The sequence below is a fragment of the Hoplias malabaricus genome, chromosome 3 (genome assembly GCF_029633855.1).
Source record: "Hoplias malabaricus isolate fHopMal1 chromosome 3, fHopMal1.hap1, whole genome shotgun sequence".
NCBI classification, from domain to species: domain Eukaryota; kingdom Metazoa; phylum Chordata; class Actinopteri; order Characiformes; family Erythrinidae; genus Hoplias; species Hoplias malabaricus.
Window position 1 is genome coordinate 34,378,768 of NC_089802.1, and position 19,636 is coordinate 34,398,403.

Below are 19,636 nucleotides of genomic sequence, written 5' to 3' on the forward strand. Positions count from 1 at the left end.
TGCACAGTAAAGTAGGTTCTGATTATACGTGAAAGCTCTGCGCAGAGAGACTGGGACATCTTGATCGTTTTAGCATAAAGCTATTAGCTCTGGACCATCCTGCCGTGAGGGCTCATGTATGACACGACTTCATTATTACCACCAGCCAGCGTTCATCCCCCCACCCGGTGGTGTGTGCGATAATCTGCCCCCCTCCACCCACACACACACATACACACACACCAATCCCCTCCCCATGCTTAGGCACCTCCAGCTGGTGGTGAAGGATACAAGCAGAAGACTGCCTCTTGCTGTCCCAGCTGCTTCCCTCCCATTTTTCCCCTTCGTCTCTCTCTCTCTCTCTCCCCCCTCCCTCCCTCTCTCTCTATCTCTCTTTCTCTCACTGTCTCAACCTCATCATTCCATCCTTCCCTCACAGCCCACCGTGGCGATGGGATCAGGTAGAGCCGGCGGGAACAGTAAGAAATCGACCAAGAGGAAACTGCTGTCTCCGTAGAAACCTGCACATATAGCCTTGAGCATCACCTCCTCAGCGGTGGACAGCGTAGAGGAAGAGAACAAGCGAGACCCTTATATCCCTCCTTTACTGCACTTTGTCTTAAGTCTTAAGAGGGATTTTTTTTTTATTTACATTTTTTATTCAAATTCATTCCATTTTTCCAGAAGTCGCTTCAGTTTTACTCTCTGAAAATAAGGATAGTCTGTAAGCCATGGCACACGCGGCATCCCAGCTGAAGAAGAAGGCAGATTTGGACCTCACGGCTGCTGAGGATGAGAAGGAAAAGGAAAAGAAGAAGAGGGCCAGGAAGAGGTCCAGGGAAACGAAGAAAAAGGTACCGTCAGGACATGTGCATTCCATTGGGCTGCTATGGTAGTCTCGGACGCTTGGCTCACTCCTACAGCACATTGGGTGGGCTTTTGGTGTCTAAAGTACCAGGCTTTTGTCTAGGGGGGGCTTTATTTCCTGAGCAAGTGTCACCTGTTCCTGCTGCTGGAGAGACTGCAGTGAAGGATGCTGCAGCCTGCTCGGCCAGGACAGGCTTATTTATTATTATGGGAGCAGCATGTGCCTCACAAAGGAAAGCACTCAATGGAATAAACAATAGAGGAGCTGCAGCGTCTGTTATTCCCAGATGTTGTAAATACATTTGAGTATCATTTTTGAACAGTAGTTGCCAGTTTTCCTTTTTAATATTTCTCAATTTTTTATTTTTTGTAAATATTCTTTCATCTCAAAACTCTTGTCGGCTGTTGTTATCAGGTTTATTCCTCTCAGATGCTTGTGTTCACTGAGCTGTGCTTCCGCATGGGCAAGGGTGCTTTCTTATTTTTGGAAAGTATGTGTGTCTACCCCACCACATCAACCAGAGTGGCTAATGCAATCAGTGTGAGGGGCTTGGACTCCCCTGCTCTCCCTGGGGCTTTTTGAAAGACCCCCCCCCAGCGATGTTCCCTCTCCTCCCCCTCCTCCTTTTCCCTCATGGCCCTTTATTTACGCTCTTTTATCCCTCCTACCTGCCTGTCCATTTGTCTTACAAGACAACTAGCTCGCCTGTGTCCTCCTTCTTGGTGATAATGTCTTCAATCCCACAATGCAAAAAATATATATATATTACCTTTTTATAAAGAATCCAGGCAAACATCTGGTGCAAACATGTGAATATAGAAGCAGCTAGATCTTTTTTTGGGGCTTGGGTGGAAGGTTTTTATTTATTCATCCTCCCAGCTCAGACTGAGAGCACGTACCTCTTCTTAATCTCAGCAGGCATACCAATGTCTGCGCAGTCTATGCAACCTGTCATCTGAATTTTGTAAATGGCACATCATAGTATAAATATATACCAATTAGAAGGGTGGCAATTAGCCTATTTACATTGATACAGCATCTGATATTTTGGTTTTGTGACAAAGAACAGGCAGCGGTATTAAAATATGCTGTTGCTGAAGGTATTTCTCTATGCTGCGGTTCATTTGCGTGGATTTTTGGTGTTGAGATTTGGTGAACAGGGGTCATGTCCTGTATGTCAGAGAACATTGTGTACATCAGCCAGTCAGTGCCTGTCTCCCTGTCATTCACTCTAAACCAAAGTGACCTCTGCTTGTATGTGGACCTGGAATTGATCACATTGTGGGGACCAAAACCTGTTTACACACTCAAATTGTGGAAAAACTTTTTCCTTGTAATGACTACTAGCTGGTCCCCACAATGTTAAACATTATATATTAAGATGTTTTTAAAGTTGGGTTAAGGTTAAGGGTAGGGTTAGGGTTGGTGTTGAGCTAATAGTTCAATGGAAGTCTATGTAATGTCCCCACAGTGTACCGATACAAGATTGGGTGTGGGTGTGTGTGTTTGGTCCACATATCTCTTTATGCATTCACATTGTGGGGACTTAATCATGTCCCCATTGTATAAATCGTTTAATTTCAAGGTCACACTATGTTAGAGTTAAGGTTAGTAGGAATAGTATTAATAGGGTTATGGTAGGTTTAGGGTAGTAGTGTTAGTTAATGTTCAGGTCAGAATAAGTCTCAACACAATGAATGGAAATCTGTTTCGTGTCGCCTTAAACCATGGAGACAAGACTCTGTGTATGTGTGTGTGTCTGGGAATGCTGTAGCATGTCTTGACCTTAAAGGAAAACTGCTGAATCAGGTTCAGCTGAACAGGTGTCGTAGCAAAATGCAGCCCAGACATCAAGGTCAAGACGTCCTTTGCATCAGTGCCCTGTCTTGAGTCTTATGTCAACAAAAGAATAAAACTTTACCTTTGGAATGGTGGCTGTGGCTGTAACACAATGCTAGTGTTTCACATCAGCCATTAGATGGGAGTGATGTAGAAGTATCCCAGTTTAGCCATGGCCAAGGAGAGCTGATGCCTGTGTATCGATTGCTAGAAAGATGTGTGGATTTCCATTAAGGACCACGGGAACATTTAAGGAAACATTTGCACAAATATCCGTGTTGTTAGGTAACTGGGATAGTTCATGTGAGAGCATTTATTGACTTGGATATTTTACAGAGGTGATGTTTCAGGACTAAGTGTGGATCACAGATGCCACTCCAACTGACTTTAAAGGTAATGCGTGGAGCTCCATCTTTCCAGAGAACAAAGCCCCTACTCCACAGCCCTGTGTTGGGGCGTAATAACCCTAATGTTGTATTGAAGATTGTCACCTTAAACCCATGTACAGCTGCTCCAGAGTGTCCCATTTTGAAACACAGTATTCATTAACAATATACAAGCTGTGTGTGTACTATTGAATATCTGTGTCTACAATGGGTGCACCATAAAGTAGATGAATGCACCAACTGTAATGATACCTAAAGCAGCGCTAGCTATTTAGGGTATTATTTAGAGGAGGCTAGTTTTCACTTGGAGCATAAATAATTGAGTTATTTAGATTCTCATTAGATTCTCATTAGATTTCAGTATTCCTGTGATTAGTTTACAATCATATTTTCAGGCTTGAAGTATCTGATTATATCTAAAGATAGCAATATTAGCATGTTAGCTAGAGGCAAGAACGGTGCTGGTAATTGAAGTGTGTGGCGAGGAAGGTAACTGTGCAGTGAAAGAGCAGCCACTAGCTCTTACATTAACTTTTGTTCGCTAAACAGAACCTACATGTTTGAACATTTATTCATTAAGACACTTTAAAAAGTGGCGCCATAAAGGATCCAGTGACTCTTCAGGGATATATAATGAGAAGTCAAGAGTCTAAGGTTATGGTGTAAACACCAGAAATGTGGAGTGTGGAGCTTAATATTGGATCATTAGAATGTTATTAGCTATTAGCTTTAGGAAAATAATGGAGTGGGCTGTCAGTGTGGTACATTTTTGTAATTCTCAGGTCCACAGCTGTGTGTTGGTTTTGATGTTTTCCTTACAGTAGCTAAGATATATAATGTAGTTCTCGGTAGTGGGTTTTGCATTTGGATGGGTTTAGCCAGCAGGCCACAGTTTGATCACCCTACTCACTTTCGTGAAGAAAACAAATGAAAAATAAGACAAATGATAAATAATAGGGCACCAACAGGAACCAAAACCAGCGAGAAATGTGACTGAATTTGTACAGAATTTGTGAAGTTTGTTATATCTCTTTGCAAAGCAGTATAACAAAAACTATTGGAGGACACAATTTTTATGTATTCTAAATATTGTTAAAAAATGTATTCCAGTCAGGGTCACACTGGTTCTGTAGCATACGCAGAATCATTGGGTTTCATGGTCGGAGCATTGTTGTTCCAATTCATGGCATGAATTATTTATTGTGTAGTAAGTGATTTGGACCATTTTGGTCAGTTTGTTGTGAAATGTTAATACTGTGTAGGGTGACCAGATCTGAGATGCAGAAAAGGGGGGGGGGGTGATGAGCTCTCGCCCCTCGTTGCCGTTGTATGTTTAACTGAACATATGTGTGCTTTTACGTCCTTTACACCTTTATTTGCTACACAAAACATGGAAATTTCTTTTTAAATTCATCAATACGTTCCGGCATAGCTGCTCGAGATGAGGGTGGGTACATGAGCTTTGCCTGAGGTAAACAAGGACTACTGACGTGCAGACTGACCAATTAAATGTTTACCGAGAAGGTTATCGACCAATAACAGTAGTTCTACAGTCAGACCGTGCAATCCAAAGGTTTTAGGCTACTTCACCACGCCCCCTTCTCTCTCAAGCGAACCAATCGGAGTAGGGGAGGGCGGGACTAGTTTGTGAATGAAACCCTTCTCCAAGTTCTATGTAAACTCTAGAAAAACAAAATCCCGGAAATTTGTGACATTTTTTTAAGTCTAAGAAAGAGGACATGTCCGGGTAAAAGAGGACATCTGGTCACCCTAATACTGTGTAAACTGCAGCTAGATATATTCAAATGAAGATGATGATGTGAAATGATACAGAAATTAAAATGGAGACGTCATCTTTATATATATAATTATTTATTTATTTATTTATTTATTTTGGGAGGGAAGCAGAGGTTGGTTGAAGGTGAGCTTAGGGACACACTTGCCTCACAGCAGCAGTCCATGCAGCTGCCGTCAGAATCCAGCTGTTGCTGTTAAGTGTGTGTGTGTGTGTGTGTGTGTGTGTGTGTGTGTGTGTGTGTGAGAGTATATCAACTATCCCACACAAGAAGAAATCCATACTCCATTCTGCTATCTATTCCTGGCTCTTGGCAGCATTTCGTTCACTGTCTCTTGGCCAAACAAAAACAAACAGGCTTGATGCTGTCTGCTTAAGTGTGTGTATGTATGTGTATGTGTACGTGTGTACGTGTGTACGTGTGTACGTGTGTATGTGTGTATGTGTGTGTGTGTGTGTGTGTGTGTGTGTGTGTAAATACAAGTTTGACTTCGTATATTTTTTTCCAGTTGTGTTATTTACGTGTCCTGTTTCATAAAATCATAAGGAATATAATAGTATCCCAATTTTTGTTCATATGCGCTGTGCTCTTTTTTCATATGCACATTCGTATAACAAAGGTTTTAGCACCTCTGCTCAAATTACACATTTTATTCAAGGTCTAAGTGAAAATACTACACTTTTATATAGTTTTCTCTCATTTTTCTCATTTGAATGCACTGTATTATTAAGGGCCCTAGTTTCAGTCTGGAGAAGATATGTCCACTGCTCCACAGCCCAATTCTGTGGGGGGTTCATACCCATTTAATGCTCTAACCCTGCGGTCCATGTCGGGTGTTGGGCATGATAATCTTAGGCTCATGTGCAGTTGCTCCAGAGTGTGCCATGTCATTTCAGCGTTTACTACGGACGTTATACCAGCTACACGTGTGCCGTTTTATGTTTTACTTAAGCCTTCGTTGTACAAGTGTGTAAAGTATTATTGCTTACATTGCCAGGTGTTGGTGCAATTTGTGATGGAGGTTCTATTGCCGGAGCCTGTGGAAGTGTTCGTGGAATATACAGCGATTGTTCATTTCCTCCAGAAGTCAAACAGAACCCAGTATACAGCTGTAACCTGACTGTGGCTCTGCACATGGAAATGTCATCGACTGGATTGTCCCAGTTCATAGTGGAGCTGCAGAGAGAGATGGGTATAGAAAACAGAAAGGGGGTGAGAGAAAGCACAGAAGGAATATATTTGGGAAGAGAAAGAGAGGAAAAAAGGAGAGGGAGAGCGAGAGAGAAATGAGTGTGTGCTGATGGTGGCACCAGTTGGAAAGATTGAACCCCTGCTGATAATTAATTTTTGCGCTTCATCTGCATTTCTGGTCCTCCACCCCCTCTCTTCCCTCGCTCTCTCTCTCTCTTTACCCCTCCTTCTGCTTTTCTGCCCCCCCCTCAGCCCACCGCCGCCCATCCTCCTTATGTGGGAGACGAGTGGAGCATTGTTCCCTTCCACACTTCTCCGCATTGTAAGGACTGGTGGGTGTTGATGAGCGCGCGTGTGTGTTTGTGTGTGTGTGTGTCTGCTGGAAGGGTTCAACTCTAATCCACACATACACGCATATTTGTTTTTGTACAGTATGAGGACCTGGGGTCATACATATATATAGGTGCCCAGTATGTAATGTATACATGCACACATCTGTGTGATAACAATATGTCACATATCATCGCTGCTGGAAACCTTTTATCTCTATTACTTTTACATCATTTGTGTAAACTGTTATAATGCTTGAACCAATAGGAATGCTCCAAATGTATTTAAATGAATAAAAAGTCCATTTAATGTAAATAATTATTACAAATTTGGAGAGGTTTGAACTGATCGTATCTCACTTGTTTGTTTTTAGTTCATTTAAATTAGGGTTAATATAGAAACACGGATCAGCCACAACATTAAAACCAAGGCTGGCCGTTTCAGTTAAAGGTGCTTAGATTTGCCCCAAGAACATATAAAAACACGTGCACACACACACACACACACACACACACACACACACACACACACACACACACACAAAACCATCGCTACCAGCAGCACCCCACTGTCCCTTGAGCAAACACACCAAGCCAGTACATTAATCCTCCGTCACTTATCGAGACCTGCTTCATTTCTGCACCTCCATTGTGCACAAAGAGAACAGCAAGGTCCCCCAGGCCTCTCTCTCTCTTTCTCTCTCTCTCACTCACACACACACACTCTCTCTCTCTTCTTCCCTTGGGACCTGCCAGTCTGCGTCATTCCCAAATGAATACCATGAATCTTATTCTCAGAAGCTTGGAATTCTCTTTTATCCAGGGCCGGGATGAGAGCTTTTATTGCTCTTCTGTTACCTTAATGCCCTTTTTGATGAAGACAGAAGGAGGCTCAGACGCTCTCATCTTCTCGTTTGACTGCCCTTAACATCTACTTTATATAATAGATATGTTAACTTCCCAGAAGGTAAGCACTGCAGTGGGTCTTTCCCTGCTTGTTTGTTTGTTTATATGTTTATTTGATTGTTTGATTGTTTTAAACAACACACACAATTCTTATGCGTCAGTCTGAGAACTTTTTTGGAGGTTGGCTGATTTGCCAAGAACATCCCTTTGCTGTTGTGATGGTTGCTCGTCTAGTAATGGAGCTAAGAGGAAAACTGTCTCTTTATGAATACACTTTGTATGGGAGAGATTATCCACCACACACCCCCACACCCCCACACCCCTCCTTAGCCCCGCTCTCCTCTCTGATGGTAGATGAATCACAGATGACACACAGTAACTGTAATGTGAGCGAGTTTTTCTATGTAAGTGCAAGGAGGCATCAAGGGTTTTTTGAGGCGAAACTTCTTTGCCTTCTAGCCAGGAACACACCCTGGAGGGGGCGCTAGTCCTTCAAAGGACTACACATACTAACACAATTCACTCACACTCACACCTATGGACAGTTTTGAGTCGCCAATCCACCTACAAACGTGTGTTTTTGACCATGGGAGGAAACCGGAGCACCCGGAGGAAACCCACACAGACACAGAGAGAACAATCTCATAGCTTACTATATTTCTATATTTACTATATATATATTTCAGTATTCAAAAACCCATAACTAGGCTGTATTAGCTGTACAAATAATTTGGAAAGCGTTTTTGAAACACGTATGATTGTAATTCAAACATTCACCTGCTCTTTGTCATTTTGTGGTAAATGTTGCGTAATTTTAAAAATGACAATTAAATAAATAAACAAAAATTAAGTATTAATGTGCTATGTTCATGATTGTTAACATTGATATCAATCTCTAAATCAATCTTTAAACCAAAACTCACACATCATGTTAGATACAATATTATCCCCAAGAACAGGAAAGATGCTTTTGCAGCATTTTTTTAAAATAATGAGTTGAATTCCTTTCTCTCTTATTTTTTCCTTGAGTAAAATGACAATTGTTATTTTAATAATATGCAACAATTACCTTCAAATGACAAAAGAGCAGGAGAATGTTTCAATTCTGAATTGAAATAAAGTTTTAAAACTAATTTGTACCTAATAACAAGTTTAAAGTGGTACAGCAAACTGTCATGCATTATGTAATACACCTGTGCTTCTGAGGGCCAGACTTTCTCTGCTGCAGTCTAGCAGTAGCAATGGTCTTATGAGGAAAACCTCCACAGTCAACCCAACAGAGCTTGATTCCTCCTACTTATCAGTGTAAACACAGATTTTGGAGGATATTGAACTCTGTAGGAGTTGACACTGCTGATGCTGCACTGTTAAACTGATTAACATGAACGTATGGGTGAGAGGGAAACAGAGGGAGGTACAAAGGGAGGCGAGGGATTATAGAAGCGCAGTGAAAGGAAGGAGTATTTTTCCGTGCCTACGCACCACACACACACACACACACACACACACACATACCCTGGACTGTGGGTGAGTAGGATGAGAACAGTGTATATCCAAACAGTGCGTAATCAGAGCACTCTGATTAGAAAAATGAAAGGTTGTCCCTGTTTTGTGTCGGGTGTTTCCGTGCCCACTCAGATAAACAGTGATTAGGTTTCAGAGGAAAGTGACAGCAGAGATGGTAATAGCTGGCTTGCTTTTGGTTCAGACACAGAACACGTGCTCCAGCATCTCTATTCATTTTACACAGATTCCCCACCACTGAGCTGAAGTCGGGGCTGCTGCGGAGTAGTTCTATTCTGGCATTGGTAGTTTTGTTGTTCTGTTTGTAGTTCTCTTCTAGCATTTGTTTATTTTGTTGTTCTGTTTGTAGTTCGGTTCTGGTGTTTGTAGTTCTGTTGTTCTTTTTGTAGTTCTTTACTAGCATTTGTAGTTTTGTTGTTCTGTTTGTAGTTCTATTCTGGTGTTTGTAGTTTTGTTGTTCTGTTTGTAGTTCTATTCTGGTGTTTGTAGTTTTGTTGTTCTGTTTAAAGTTCTGTTCTGGTTGTGGTAGTTTTGTTGTTCTGTTTTTAGGTCATTTCTGGTGTTTGTAGTTTTGTTGTTCTGTTTGTAGTTCTGTTCTAACATTGGTAGTTTTGTTGTTCTGTTTTTAGGTCATTTCTGGTGTTTGTAGTTTTGTTGTTCTGTTTGTAGTTCGGTTCTTTTGTTTGTAGTTCAGTTCTCCCGTTTGTAGTTGTGTTCTGGTGTTTGTATTTCAGTTCTCGTCTTTGAAGTTTTCTGCCATTTATAGTTCTGGTGTGGTGTTTGTGCTTGCATTACATTCTCCTTTAATGCTGTTGTGTGCTCAGCTTTTGCTTTGTAATTGCTGTTGTGATATGACTCAGCCGGCCAACACAGAGATAGACTAGGGTTCCAAAAAGAAATCTGAGGAAACACTCAGTCCGGGTAGGCTCCGGACCCCCCACGGCCCTGAACTGAAGAAGCAGTTACAGACAATGAATGAATTTAGAATTTGTGCACACAGAATAAAGAATAAAGTGAAAAACATTTGGTGTGGAGCTCAGAGCAGCGAGGCTGTGATTTAGGGGCTGCAGTGAAGGATGGAGGGTGGCTGTGTCGGTGGGCTTTGACCATAATTCTACTTGATGGTGATGTCCATGGAGCGAGAGAGTTATTGATCTTGTCTATGGGGCTCTTGCTCTCTGTCCACATGTGTACACACACACACACACACACACAGCCCTGGAGGAAGAACCTACCCATCTAGCATCACTCAATCCAAGCAGGTTTCTGCTGAGGTCTGCAGTGACCAGAGAGAGAGGTAGAGAGAGTAGACCGTGGCCTAATTTCCTCACACTGCTCTGTTTCCGCTCTCTGCCATGAGGCAGGGTCAGTTGGAAGGCCGTGTGGTCTTCATTAACTCTGAGCGATAAGCTGGAGCCCTGGCTCTCCATACGGATCTACTGTAATTAGACACTGCACTTTATATTACAGCTATTGTACTGCGTAATACACCTCTCGTACACAAGGATACGTCTTTCCTCGTTTTCACATCCTCGTTTCCCTGTGGTATGAGCACTTCATCACATTAAATACACCACATTGTATGTATTTGTTGAACTCAGACTGTATTTACACATGCAGTGTGCACTCATGGGAATATGCCTTTTAGTTCAAGGTATATTTATCCAAGAAACAAGTCAGTTTTCCCTAAATTGAAATATAATCCGTCTGAATGATTTGGGGGAAGATTTCAAAATACAATTTTACTTACCAAAATTGCTATTATCTGTATTTGTTATATACAGAGCACAGTGTTTGGTAGCCTCGGATTGGTCTCGCCCAACATGATCCTGATGCTGTGAGGAGTTTTTTGTATTCTCACTGTGCTGGCATGGGTTTCCTCCATGTGCTCAGGTTTCCTCCCACAGACAAAAAACATGTTGGTAGGTGGAGTGGCTGTGTCCAGTTGCCAATATGTGTGAGCGTAGGAGTGATTGGGTGAGTGTGTGCTGCGCTGTGATGGACTGGTGCCCCATCCAGGGGGGGTTCCTGCCTTGTGCCAAGTGATTCCAGGACGGCTCCTGACCCACAGTGACCCTGAACTGGAAAAAGCAGCTACAGATTAATAATGAGTGAATGAATAAAGGATTTTGATATCTTTGTGTAGTGTTCTAAAACACTAGTTACATTTCCATTTCTATAAGGAACATGTAACATGCTTTGGTCAAAATACCACAAAGATCAAACACAACAGCAGCGTTCTACCCCTGTCTAAAAAAGCAATGTTTAGAATGATACTTTTCAGACGCTGTTTCTTTAAATGAGAATGAGCCACAGCTCAGGTCTGGAGTGAGGAGCAGAGGCTCTGGCTTGTAGCTGTTTTCACTTTGTTCTCTTTCTTCTATGTGATTGGAGAGACTAAGACGAGGAGGTGGGGCTAGTGTCAGAATGACTTATCTATCCCATGTTTTCAGACTTAGACCAAAAAAACTAACTGGGTTGTTTTATTTTATTGTGTGGGTGGACAGATGCTTCAGATCCCCAAAATATTGAGCATATTAAGCCCTTAAAAGTGTTTTTACAGGACTGTCTACTAGGCCTAGAAGAGGCATTTTCGCTTACTGACTGACTGACTGACTTCTAATGTTGAAAAACGCATGTGTGAACAGGAACGGTTAGTTCAGCCATATTTCACAGAGAGAACTTAAGGTGGTGCTACTACACCATCTGCTGTTAGTTCAGCCATATTTCACATTCCATTTCGTGAATTAAATTTGGAACCGTTTGGCGCGTGTCCACCAACATAAACTGGTTCACGAACCAGAAAAATTAGTTCCCAGCTGGAGCCAAAGATCAGCGTGAACAGTGTCTGAATAATAGAAAATAAGACAGGAACACGCTCGGTTTGTGTGTGTTTCTGGGGCTGTGTTTGTCGTGACACCATGCACATTGGCCACAGCCTCGTCTCAGCGTTGGTTTGTTCACAAGCTCAGCTTGACGGCTCTGATCTCAGCAACATTTACACAGTATTAAATCTCACAGAGAGAGAAGGACTGCTGAGTTTGATTTACTTCACGTGAGTGTGTGTATTTACCTGAAATATTGTAAAGGGAAGTGGTGGGGAGACATTTTGGGGAGTTAGTGTGTTTATAAATCTCCATAAGGCTGTGCACAGCCACATTACACTTCATGTGTTTTAACCTGTTACATTGAATAAGTAATTAATTGTAATTATTGGTGTTCTTTGGTGGTAGATCATCTAGTATTTATCTTTAAATAAAGAAAAACACTGATGGCGGGGACATATATTGTGAACAAAACTTTGTGCTCCTTTTATATTTCTGCATGTATTAGCCCTGCCCTCTGTATTTCCTGTACAACACAATCACATAATAAAAGTCACATGTAAACAAAGACATTGATATGAAGCACCAAAGCTTCTCCAGACCTTCCAATGACAAGGAGATGTATTTTGGACTTTCCTGTTTTTGTAATGACAGAAACACCTCTGTGACCATGGCTATATGGCTAATGGCGGTCCGGCTAAACTAAGCTTGCCTAGTTTCTCTATTTTTTATCCTCTTTGTGTGTGTGTGTGTGTGAGTCAACAGCAGCATATGGACACTGTAATAAAGCTTCTACCTGCCTGATGTGTCAATATATGTGTGTGTTTGTGCCAGAGTTGGCAGGCTCTTCTTGTTAGAGTGACTGCTGTGGACACAGAGTGGCTTTCTCTACCTCCTCTGCTCCCTTTACTACCCACTGTTTCTGTCCTCATGTAGATGTCTGTTGCAACTCGAAGAATACACTATATGTCAAAAATTTTTAGACACTCCTCATAATAAGAATGATAATAATCATAATAACACTATTAATAGGGCGCAGCAGCAGATTGTATCACAGTCGCACAGCTCCAGGGACCTCTCCGGGTGACTGTGAGGAGTGTGGTGTGTTCTCTCTGTGTCTGTGTGGGTTTCCTCCGGGTGACTGCCTGTGAGGAGTGTGGTGTGTTCTCTCTGTGTCTGTGTGGGTTTCCTCCGGATGACTGTCTGTGAGGAGTGTGGTGTGTTCTCCCTGTGTCTGCGTGGGTTTCCTCCGGATGACTGTCTGTGAGGAGTGTGGTGTGTTCTCCCTGTGTCTGCGTGGGTTTCCTCCGGGTGCTCCGGTTTCCTCCCACAGTCCAAAAAACACACGTTGGTAGGTGGATTGGCGACTCAAAAGTGTCCGTAGGTGTGAGCGAATGTGCAAGTGTAAGTCACCCTGTGAAGGACTGGTGCCTCCTCATGGGTGTGTTCCTGAACTGCGCCCAGTGACCCTGAACTGGATAAGCGCTTACAGACAATGAATGAATGAATAAAATGAATTAAATTTATTTCATTTAAAGAAATTTTATTTCTTTTTTTTCTTTTCTTTTTGTTCTTTTTTCCTTTTCTTTATTATTTAAAAAATTATATTTTTTTTGTAATTGTACAGCTGCTGTCTTTTTAAAAACATTTTGAAGCTATTTCCTAAATATTTTCAGTAATCGCCAGAGAAAGCATCATCTAAAAGTGTGTGTGTATGTGTGTGGGTCCTCATCTGCCAGCCAGTGGAGTGTCAGATGCAGGGCCACTCTTTGGCTCCAGAGGGGGCAGCTGAAGCATGAGTGGCCCATCTGTGAGGCAATGGGTAGTGCCCAAACAACCACACACACACACACACACACGCAGCAATTATGAAGCCTTATTTCATCGTAGTGAAGATGCACTCATCACTCATCAGTTTAGAGTCAGGTTGCTTAAAGATAAAGAAAGGATGCAAAGCACTTTAGCGTTCCCCTCAGTGTCATGAAAAATGTGAGGGGAATCACATGGACGAGCAGAGCTTTGAAATATATGTGTGTATAAAGAATCAACTCCTCATTAGTGTGAATTTATGATTCGAATCTTGAGTCACTAGATTTCTTCTAGTCATGAGATCATTTCTGTTTTTTGGCTTCCCCTAGAGTTGCAGAGTGTAATTCACTTTTACAGAACTGACCGGAAATCAAGGGGGAGGAATGGTTTCCTACCCTCCTACAGAAGTTACACAATGCAGTTTCTGCAGTGCTGCGCCCTGTGTAGCAAACACAGAGACTCTGTTCTCCCTATGACAGCTCACTAGAGCATCACAATGATTTTGAAGCTGTAATTTTAAGGTAAAAAAATTGTGTAGTGTTGCTTTAACTGTGTGAAGTTTTAAGTGACCATTACATAAGATCAATGGATAAATGAACTTAACATATTCAGATGATACATTTGGCTAAACTGGCCATCCTTATCATTACCCAGTTTTAAGTAGATACGGACAAATCAATTTATGACAGGCACCTTGTAATTCTGATTGTGTAAATGTTAACATCTGAATTATTCATTCATTCATTCATTATCTGTAACCGCTTATCCAATTCAGGGTCAGGGTGAGTCCAGAGCCTACCTGGAATCATTGGGCGCAAGGCAGGAACACACCCTGGAGGGTGCGCCAGTCCTTCACAGGGCAACACAGACACACACACACACATTCACACACTCACACCTACGGACAATTTTGAGTCGCCAATCCACCTACCAACGTGTGATTTTGGACTGTGGGAGGAAACCGGAGCACCCGAAGGAAACCCACACGGACACAGGGAGAACACACCAACTCCTCACAGACAGTCACCCAGAGGAAACCCACACAGACACAGGGAGAACACACCACACTCCTCACAGACAGTCACCTGGAGCGGGAATCGAACCCACAACCTCCAGATCCCTGGAGCTGTGTGACTGCGACACCTACCTGCTGCGCCACCGTGATGCCCACATCTAAATTATCATTATTATTATTTTATTTTATCTAAACGTCATGAAGGCAAAAATAACGGAAATCCTAAGACATGCATGGTTTTGCTCTTCTCCTAAATCAAAATCAGCCACGACCATCTGTTCTTGACTTACAGACTTAACTTTATTAAATAAAATAATTTTTAAAAACTCATTTGAAATAGGTTTGTACATTGTAAATAATCCTGACATTTGAATCTGGAGACTGTATTTCTTCATATAAATTGGAATAGGACATAGGGCTTACACACACATTCAGAATGATCAACATTTAATTAAAAAAATTCACTCTTACTCTGACTCATGAGAGACTCGTGATAGTTCATTAGTTCATTTATTACTCACCAACCCCCTCCCTTCTCCCATGCAGCACACTGATAGACCGAGTGGCCTGAGCTAATATTAGCGGACTTAAGTTTGTTAATCTACTGTGGAGTTGATGGGGTTCTCCTGCAGTTTTCAGAGTAAAAGGTAATCAGCCTTTTTGCCCCAGTAATACAGTGGGCTTTTCTTACACAGCACTGTAGACCAAACAAAACAGCTTCAGTAATAATCAGATGTAGGGCTGGGCAATTGCTCAAAAATTCATTGAAATCGACAAGTTCTAATCGACATAATATTGTCTATATCGATTATATGGATTATTTTCACAATCACACACCAAATATAAACAGTGCTCAGAAAACAAGAGAGGAACAAGCTCCCAGCGACATTAGAAAAAGCATCCCAGCTTTAACACTGGAGCATATTTACAGCACAAGCCTCGTCAACTATGAGGTTCAAAAATACAAAAACAAAATGATCAAAATGAAATACAAAAACATTAATCGTAATCATGGTAAAATGTACAATTAATCGTGATATTTATTTGTGCTCATATCGCCCACCACTAATCAGATGTAATATTCAGATACACTGTTGGCTGTGGTGCAATATTAGCTGAGAAACATGGCACTCCAGCAGCAGTGATGGATATCTCCATTAAATCAGAATACTCTGTGGATTTAATAGTAATACGTCTCCAGTACAAGGGTATTAGGAGGGAATGTGTCCCCCATTGCTGCAGTAACAGCTTTGAATCTTCAGAGAAGGCTTTGCACTAGGTTTTGGAACATTGCTGTGAGGATTTGATGGCTCTGCAGAGCATTAGTGAGGTCAGCTCTTAGATGGAGCCCTGTCAGTCCAGAGAGGTCGGTTGAAGCATACTTACGGGCCACTTTATTAGAAACACTTGCTGTTATTAGCTACTTAATGAGATCCTACAACGGTTGACGAATGGCAAGAGCATTCTCTTCTCTCTCTCTCTCTCTCTCTCTCTCTCTCTCTCTCTCTCTCTCTCTGTCTCTTTCTCTCTCGCTCTCTCTGTTTATTCACACAGCTTTTTAATGCACTCTGACAGAAAGGGAATGGTGGGCATAAATAATTTAGACTTGTTCAAGTACACTAGCGAACAGCAGGCCCTTCTCCAAAAACAGAACAGAATATGAAGTATATTTTTTACAGTGTATTTGACAGATCAATCTACATAGCCATATTTTAAATATATACAAAATTATATGATTTCAATATTATCATGTGTCTTTAATATGGATTACACTCAATTCATTGAAATGAATGAATTAGTCAGATATCTGTTTATTTATTTTTCCCAGTGTGGCAGATGAACGCAAACGTACATTTTCATGATAATATCTTTAAATGTCATTATGGGATAACATTTGCGATTACATAAACAACACTTAGAGTCACCTTAAGTGACATCCATTCAGTGTGTAGAACTATGTCGGTCAGTCTGGTCTTATTTTTAACAGTGTGTGTTCATGTGTGTGTGTGTTTTATGCAGTCCTCTAGAGAGCCGGCTATTGCTGTTCTGCAGATGCAGCTTTTCTCTGAGTGTTCACGTGTGTGTGTGTGTGTGTGTGTGTGTGTGTGTGTGTGTGTGTGTGTGTGTGTGTGTGTGTGTGTGTGTGTGTGTGTGTGTGTGTGTGTGTGTGTGTGTGTGTGTGTGTGTGTGTGTGTGTGTGTGTGTGTGTGTGTGTGTGTGTGTGTGTGTGTGTGTGTGTGTGTGTGTGTGTGTGTGTGTGTGTGTGTGTGTGTGTGTGTGTGTGTGTGTGTGTGTGTGTGTGTGTGTGTGTGTGTGTGTGTGTGTGTGTGTGTGTGTGTGTGTGTGTGTGTGTGTGTGTGTGTGTGTGTGTGTGTGTGTGTGTGTACGGCATCACTTGGAGGTATCCTGTACTGTTCCCTGGACTCTCTGGCTCACAGATGCTGCACACACTGTCATTTTTCACAAGAAGCGTAAGGAGTGAATATTGTCGGGACATTCCCTAGCTTTATGCTCTACCATTATTGGGCTATATCTCAGAGGCTTGTTTTTACTGCTAGAACATAACGCTCTGTGCACAATGGCCTGTAAAGTCATTTCCTCTGGCACTGCTTCTTCACAGACTCCAGCAATGCTCTACACGGCATCTCAGCAACAACAGGAAGACCTCGTTACCCTCTGACCAATCAGAGAGGAGCCGCAAACCTGTAGCTGGCCAATCATATATCTGCCATTAATGTCAGCCTGATAAGTAACCATTAGTCAGTGACAGAGGCTTTTAAATAGTGCGGAAGCGTCAGGATTGCTCTTTGCGTCCGAGATTGGACTTGGTGTCACCGGGAATGTTAACTGATAAGCACTAGTGTGAGTGGTATATTGATTTTACTCACGTGGTAGACAGGGTGAGTGCTGCAGTCGCTCCAGTTCATCTCCCTGATCAGCAGTCTGTACAGTGACAGTGTTCCACAAAATTTCTCACAGCTCAAGAGGCTCAGACCTATCATGTCTCTCTCTCTGTCCCTCTCTCTCTCTCCCCTTGGTCTTAGTTCTCATAATTAACCTTGATTATACATATTATTGTTACTGCAGTTACTTCTGTACTCCAGCAGGTTGCAGTATATTGAGAATGTGAACCTCTTATTACCAATTTTGCAGTGCTCATTTTTCTGATACCATATTTTAGCAGCCTGGAAATGTCTGCCAGGAAAGTGGGGCAGTTTGTTGCACGCTGAGGTGAGGTGAATTTTGAAGCATCTATAAATATGGATTCATAATGCATTCAAATAAACTAGCTCTAATACTACAGGTTGCTACAGGTAGTGTTGCTGTTACCCAGCTCCAGGGTCTCGGGTCACGGTTTTTGTTTCCTCTGGGGACTCCAGCTTCCTCCCAGAGTCAAAAAGGACATGCAGATTTGCTGTGGGAAACTGTCCACAGGTGTGAGAGCGTGAGGCCCTGGGATAGGCCAGTGATTCTGTGTATAGGCCCTGAATAGAATGAAGTGTAAACAGAAGATGAAAGAATGACAACATCTTTGTTTCTAAAGGACTTGGAGTATTGAAATTGTTTAAGTCAGGTCTGCAGCTTAAACACTTTACAGACCCCTGAAGTGGTGTTGTTATTCTGGAAACGCTATATCCCTGTATAAGAAACTAAGTCTAGGCTGGATTTCCGTATGACAGAAATGAATGGGATTCCTGAGGTTAAATCAGGGATGTTCACAAGTCACAAATACAAGTCTGTGTCAAGTTACATGTTTTTAGGCTAGAATCCATATCAAATCTCAAGTCAATATAACATACAGAACAACTTTGTGTGTGTGGCCTCTGGCCAATCAGCACTCTGTATGGTTTACACGTCATTATTTAGTACCTAGTCGGCTCAGTTGGAACCTTAAGCAAGCAGGGACTAAAAGTACCTGGCTCCAGGGACAAGGTCCCAGATTTGTCTAGTGAAAAAGCAAAACAGCCGAGCTGAGTTGAGTTGTGTAGATTTCATACAGTGAAAAAGTGTCAGTAGGCTGCAACTTAAGTGCAACTCGTCGCTAAGTCGCTAACTCCAGTGTCCATGTCTGTGTTAAATAAAGTACTTCAAAACAGTAGGAGTCGTTATTTCCACATTATCTACATTATTTCCATTAAATGTCATTTTAACGTCAAATTTTTAGATTAAGAGTCAAAATATGAACATAGCTTCATCCATGCTGCAAGCACGCTAACACTCTTAAATGTTGTCACACAAAACAAGTCTGCTTTTAAGGCTTAGCCTTGATATAAACTATTTCTAGCTTCTCCAGCTGTACTCTATTATGGCCAGAGCAATTGGCCAACCACACCGGACAAGGTTTGAGGGTTTATTTGAGCAATTTTGATCTATTTCAGGTCAGTGTGCAGCAGTGTTTACTTGTTAGCATATACAAAATTCATTTTTCAACTTCTTAACAACCTCATCGTTCAGAAGATCCAATGACAATAGAACAAAACCGTCTGTACTGATTTGGAAACATGTTTACCAAAGGGTCCAAGCAGTGATTAGAAATTCTGTCACAAAAATCCATCTTAGATCTTGTATTCCTAATACGGGCTTGAAATGACTTATCTGAAAATGTATACATATGCATTTATAGACAACACTCCCAGTTCAGATTAACTTTGCTAATCTTTGGCTTTTTTTTACTTATTTTTTGAAAGATTAAGGCCCTGTCCACACGGATTTGTTTATTTTTAAAACCTCTCTCTCCATTTTAGAAAATATCCCTGTCCAGATGGATATGAAAACAGCTGCATTATCGTGCCAGTCCAGTAGGTGGCCATAGTGCCCCTTTAAGAGAGGCATCAAAACACCACATGGCAGGAAAGAAACACAGAGGTTTAATCCCAAATCACTCCATACTCCCTATGTAGTGCACTACTCAAATCATGAATCTTAATAGTGCATTATATATTTCTAATACATTCATTCATTCATTATCTGTAACCGCTTATCCAGTTCAGGGTCGCGGTGGGTCCAGAGCCTACCTGGAATCATTGGGCGCAAGGCGGGAATACACCCTGGAGGGGGCGCCAGTCCTTCACAGGGCAACACAGACATATTTCTAATACAGCATTATTTATATTTTATGTGGGAATCTAAAATCTAGTGCTGGCTGCCTGTATATGGTGATTTAATGAC

General features: G+C 41.8%; 1 protein-coding gene across 2 annotated transcripts in view; it reads left to right on the top strand.

Moving 5' to 3' along the window:
- The first annotated feature begins 413 nt into the window (after positions 1-413).
- The window catches only part of ank3b (ankyrin 3b), a 127,385-nt gene continuing 108,162 nt past the window's right edge, over positions 414-19,636 (top strand). For both annotated transcript variants that reach the window (XM_066662595.1, XM_066662596.1), the window contains exon 1: positions 414-833. In XM_066662595.1, coding sequence (XP_066518692.1) covers positions 711-833 — 123 coding nt within the window. In that variant the 5' untranslated portion in view covers positions 414-710. The remainder of the gene's footprint in view (positions 834-19,636) is intronic.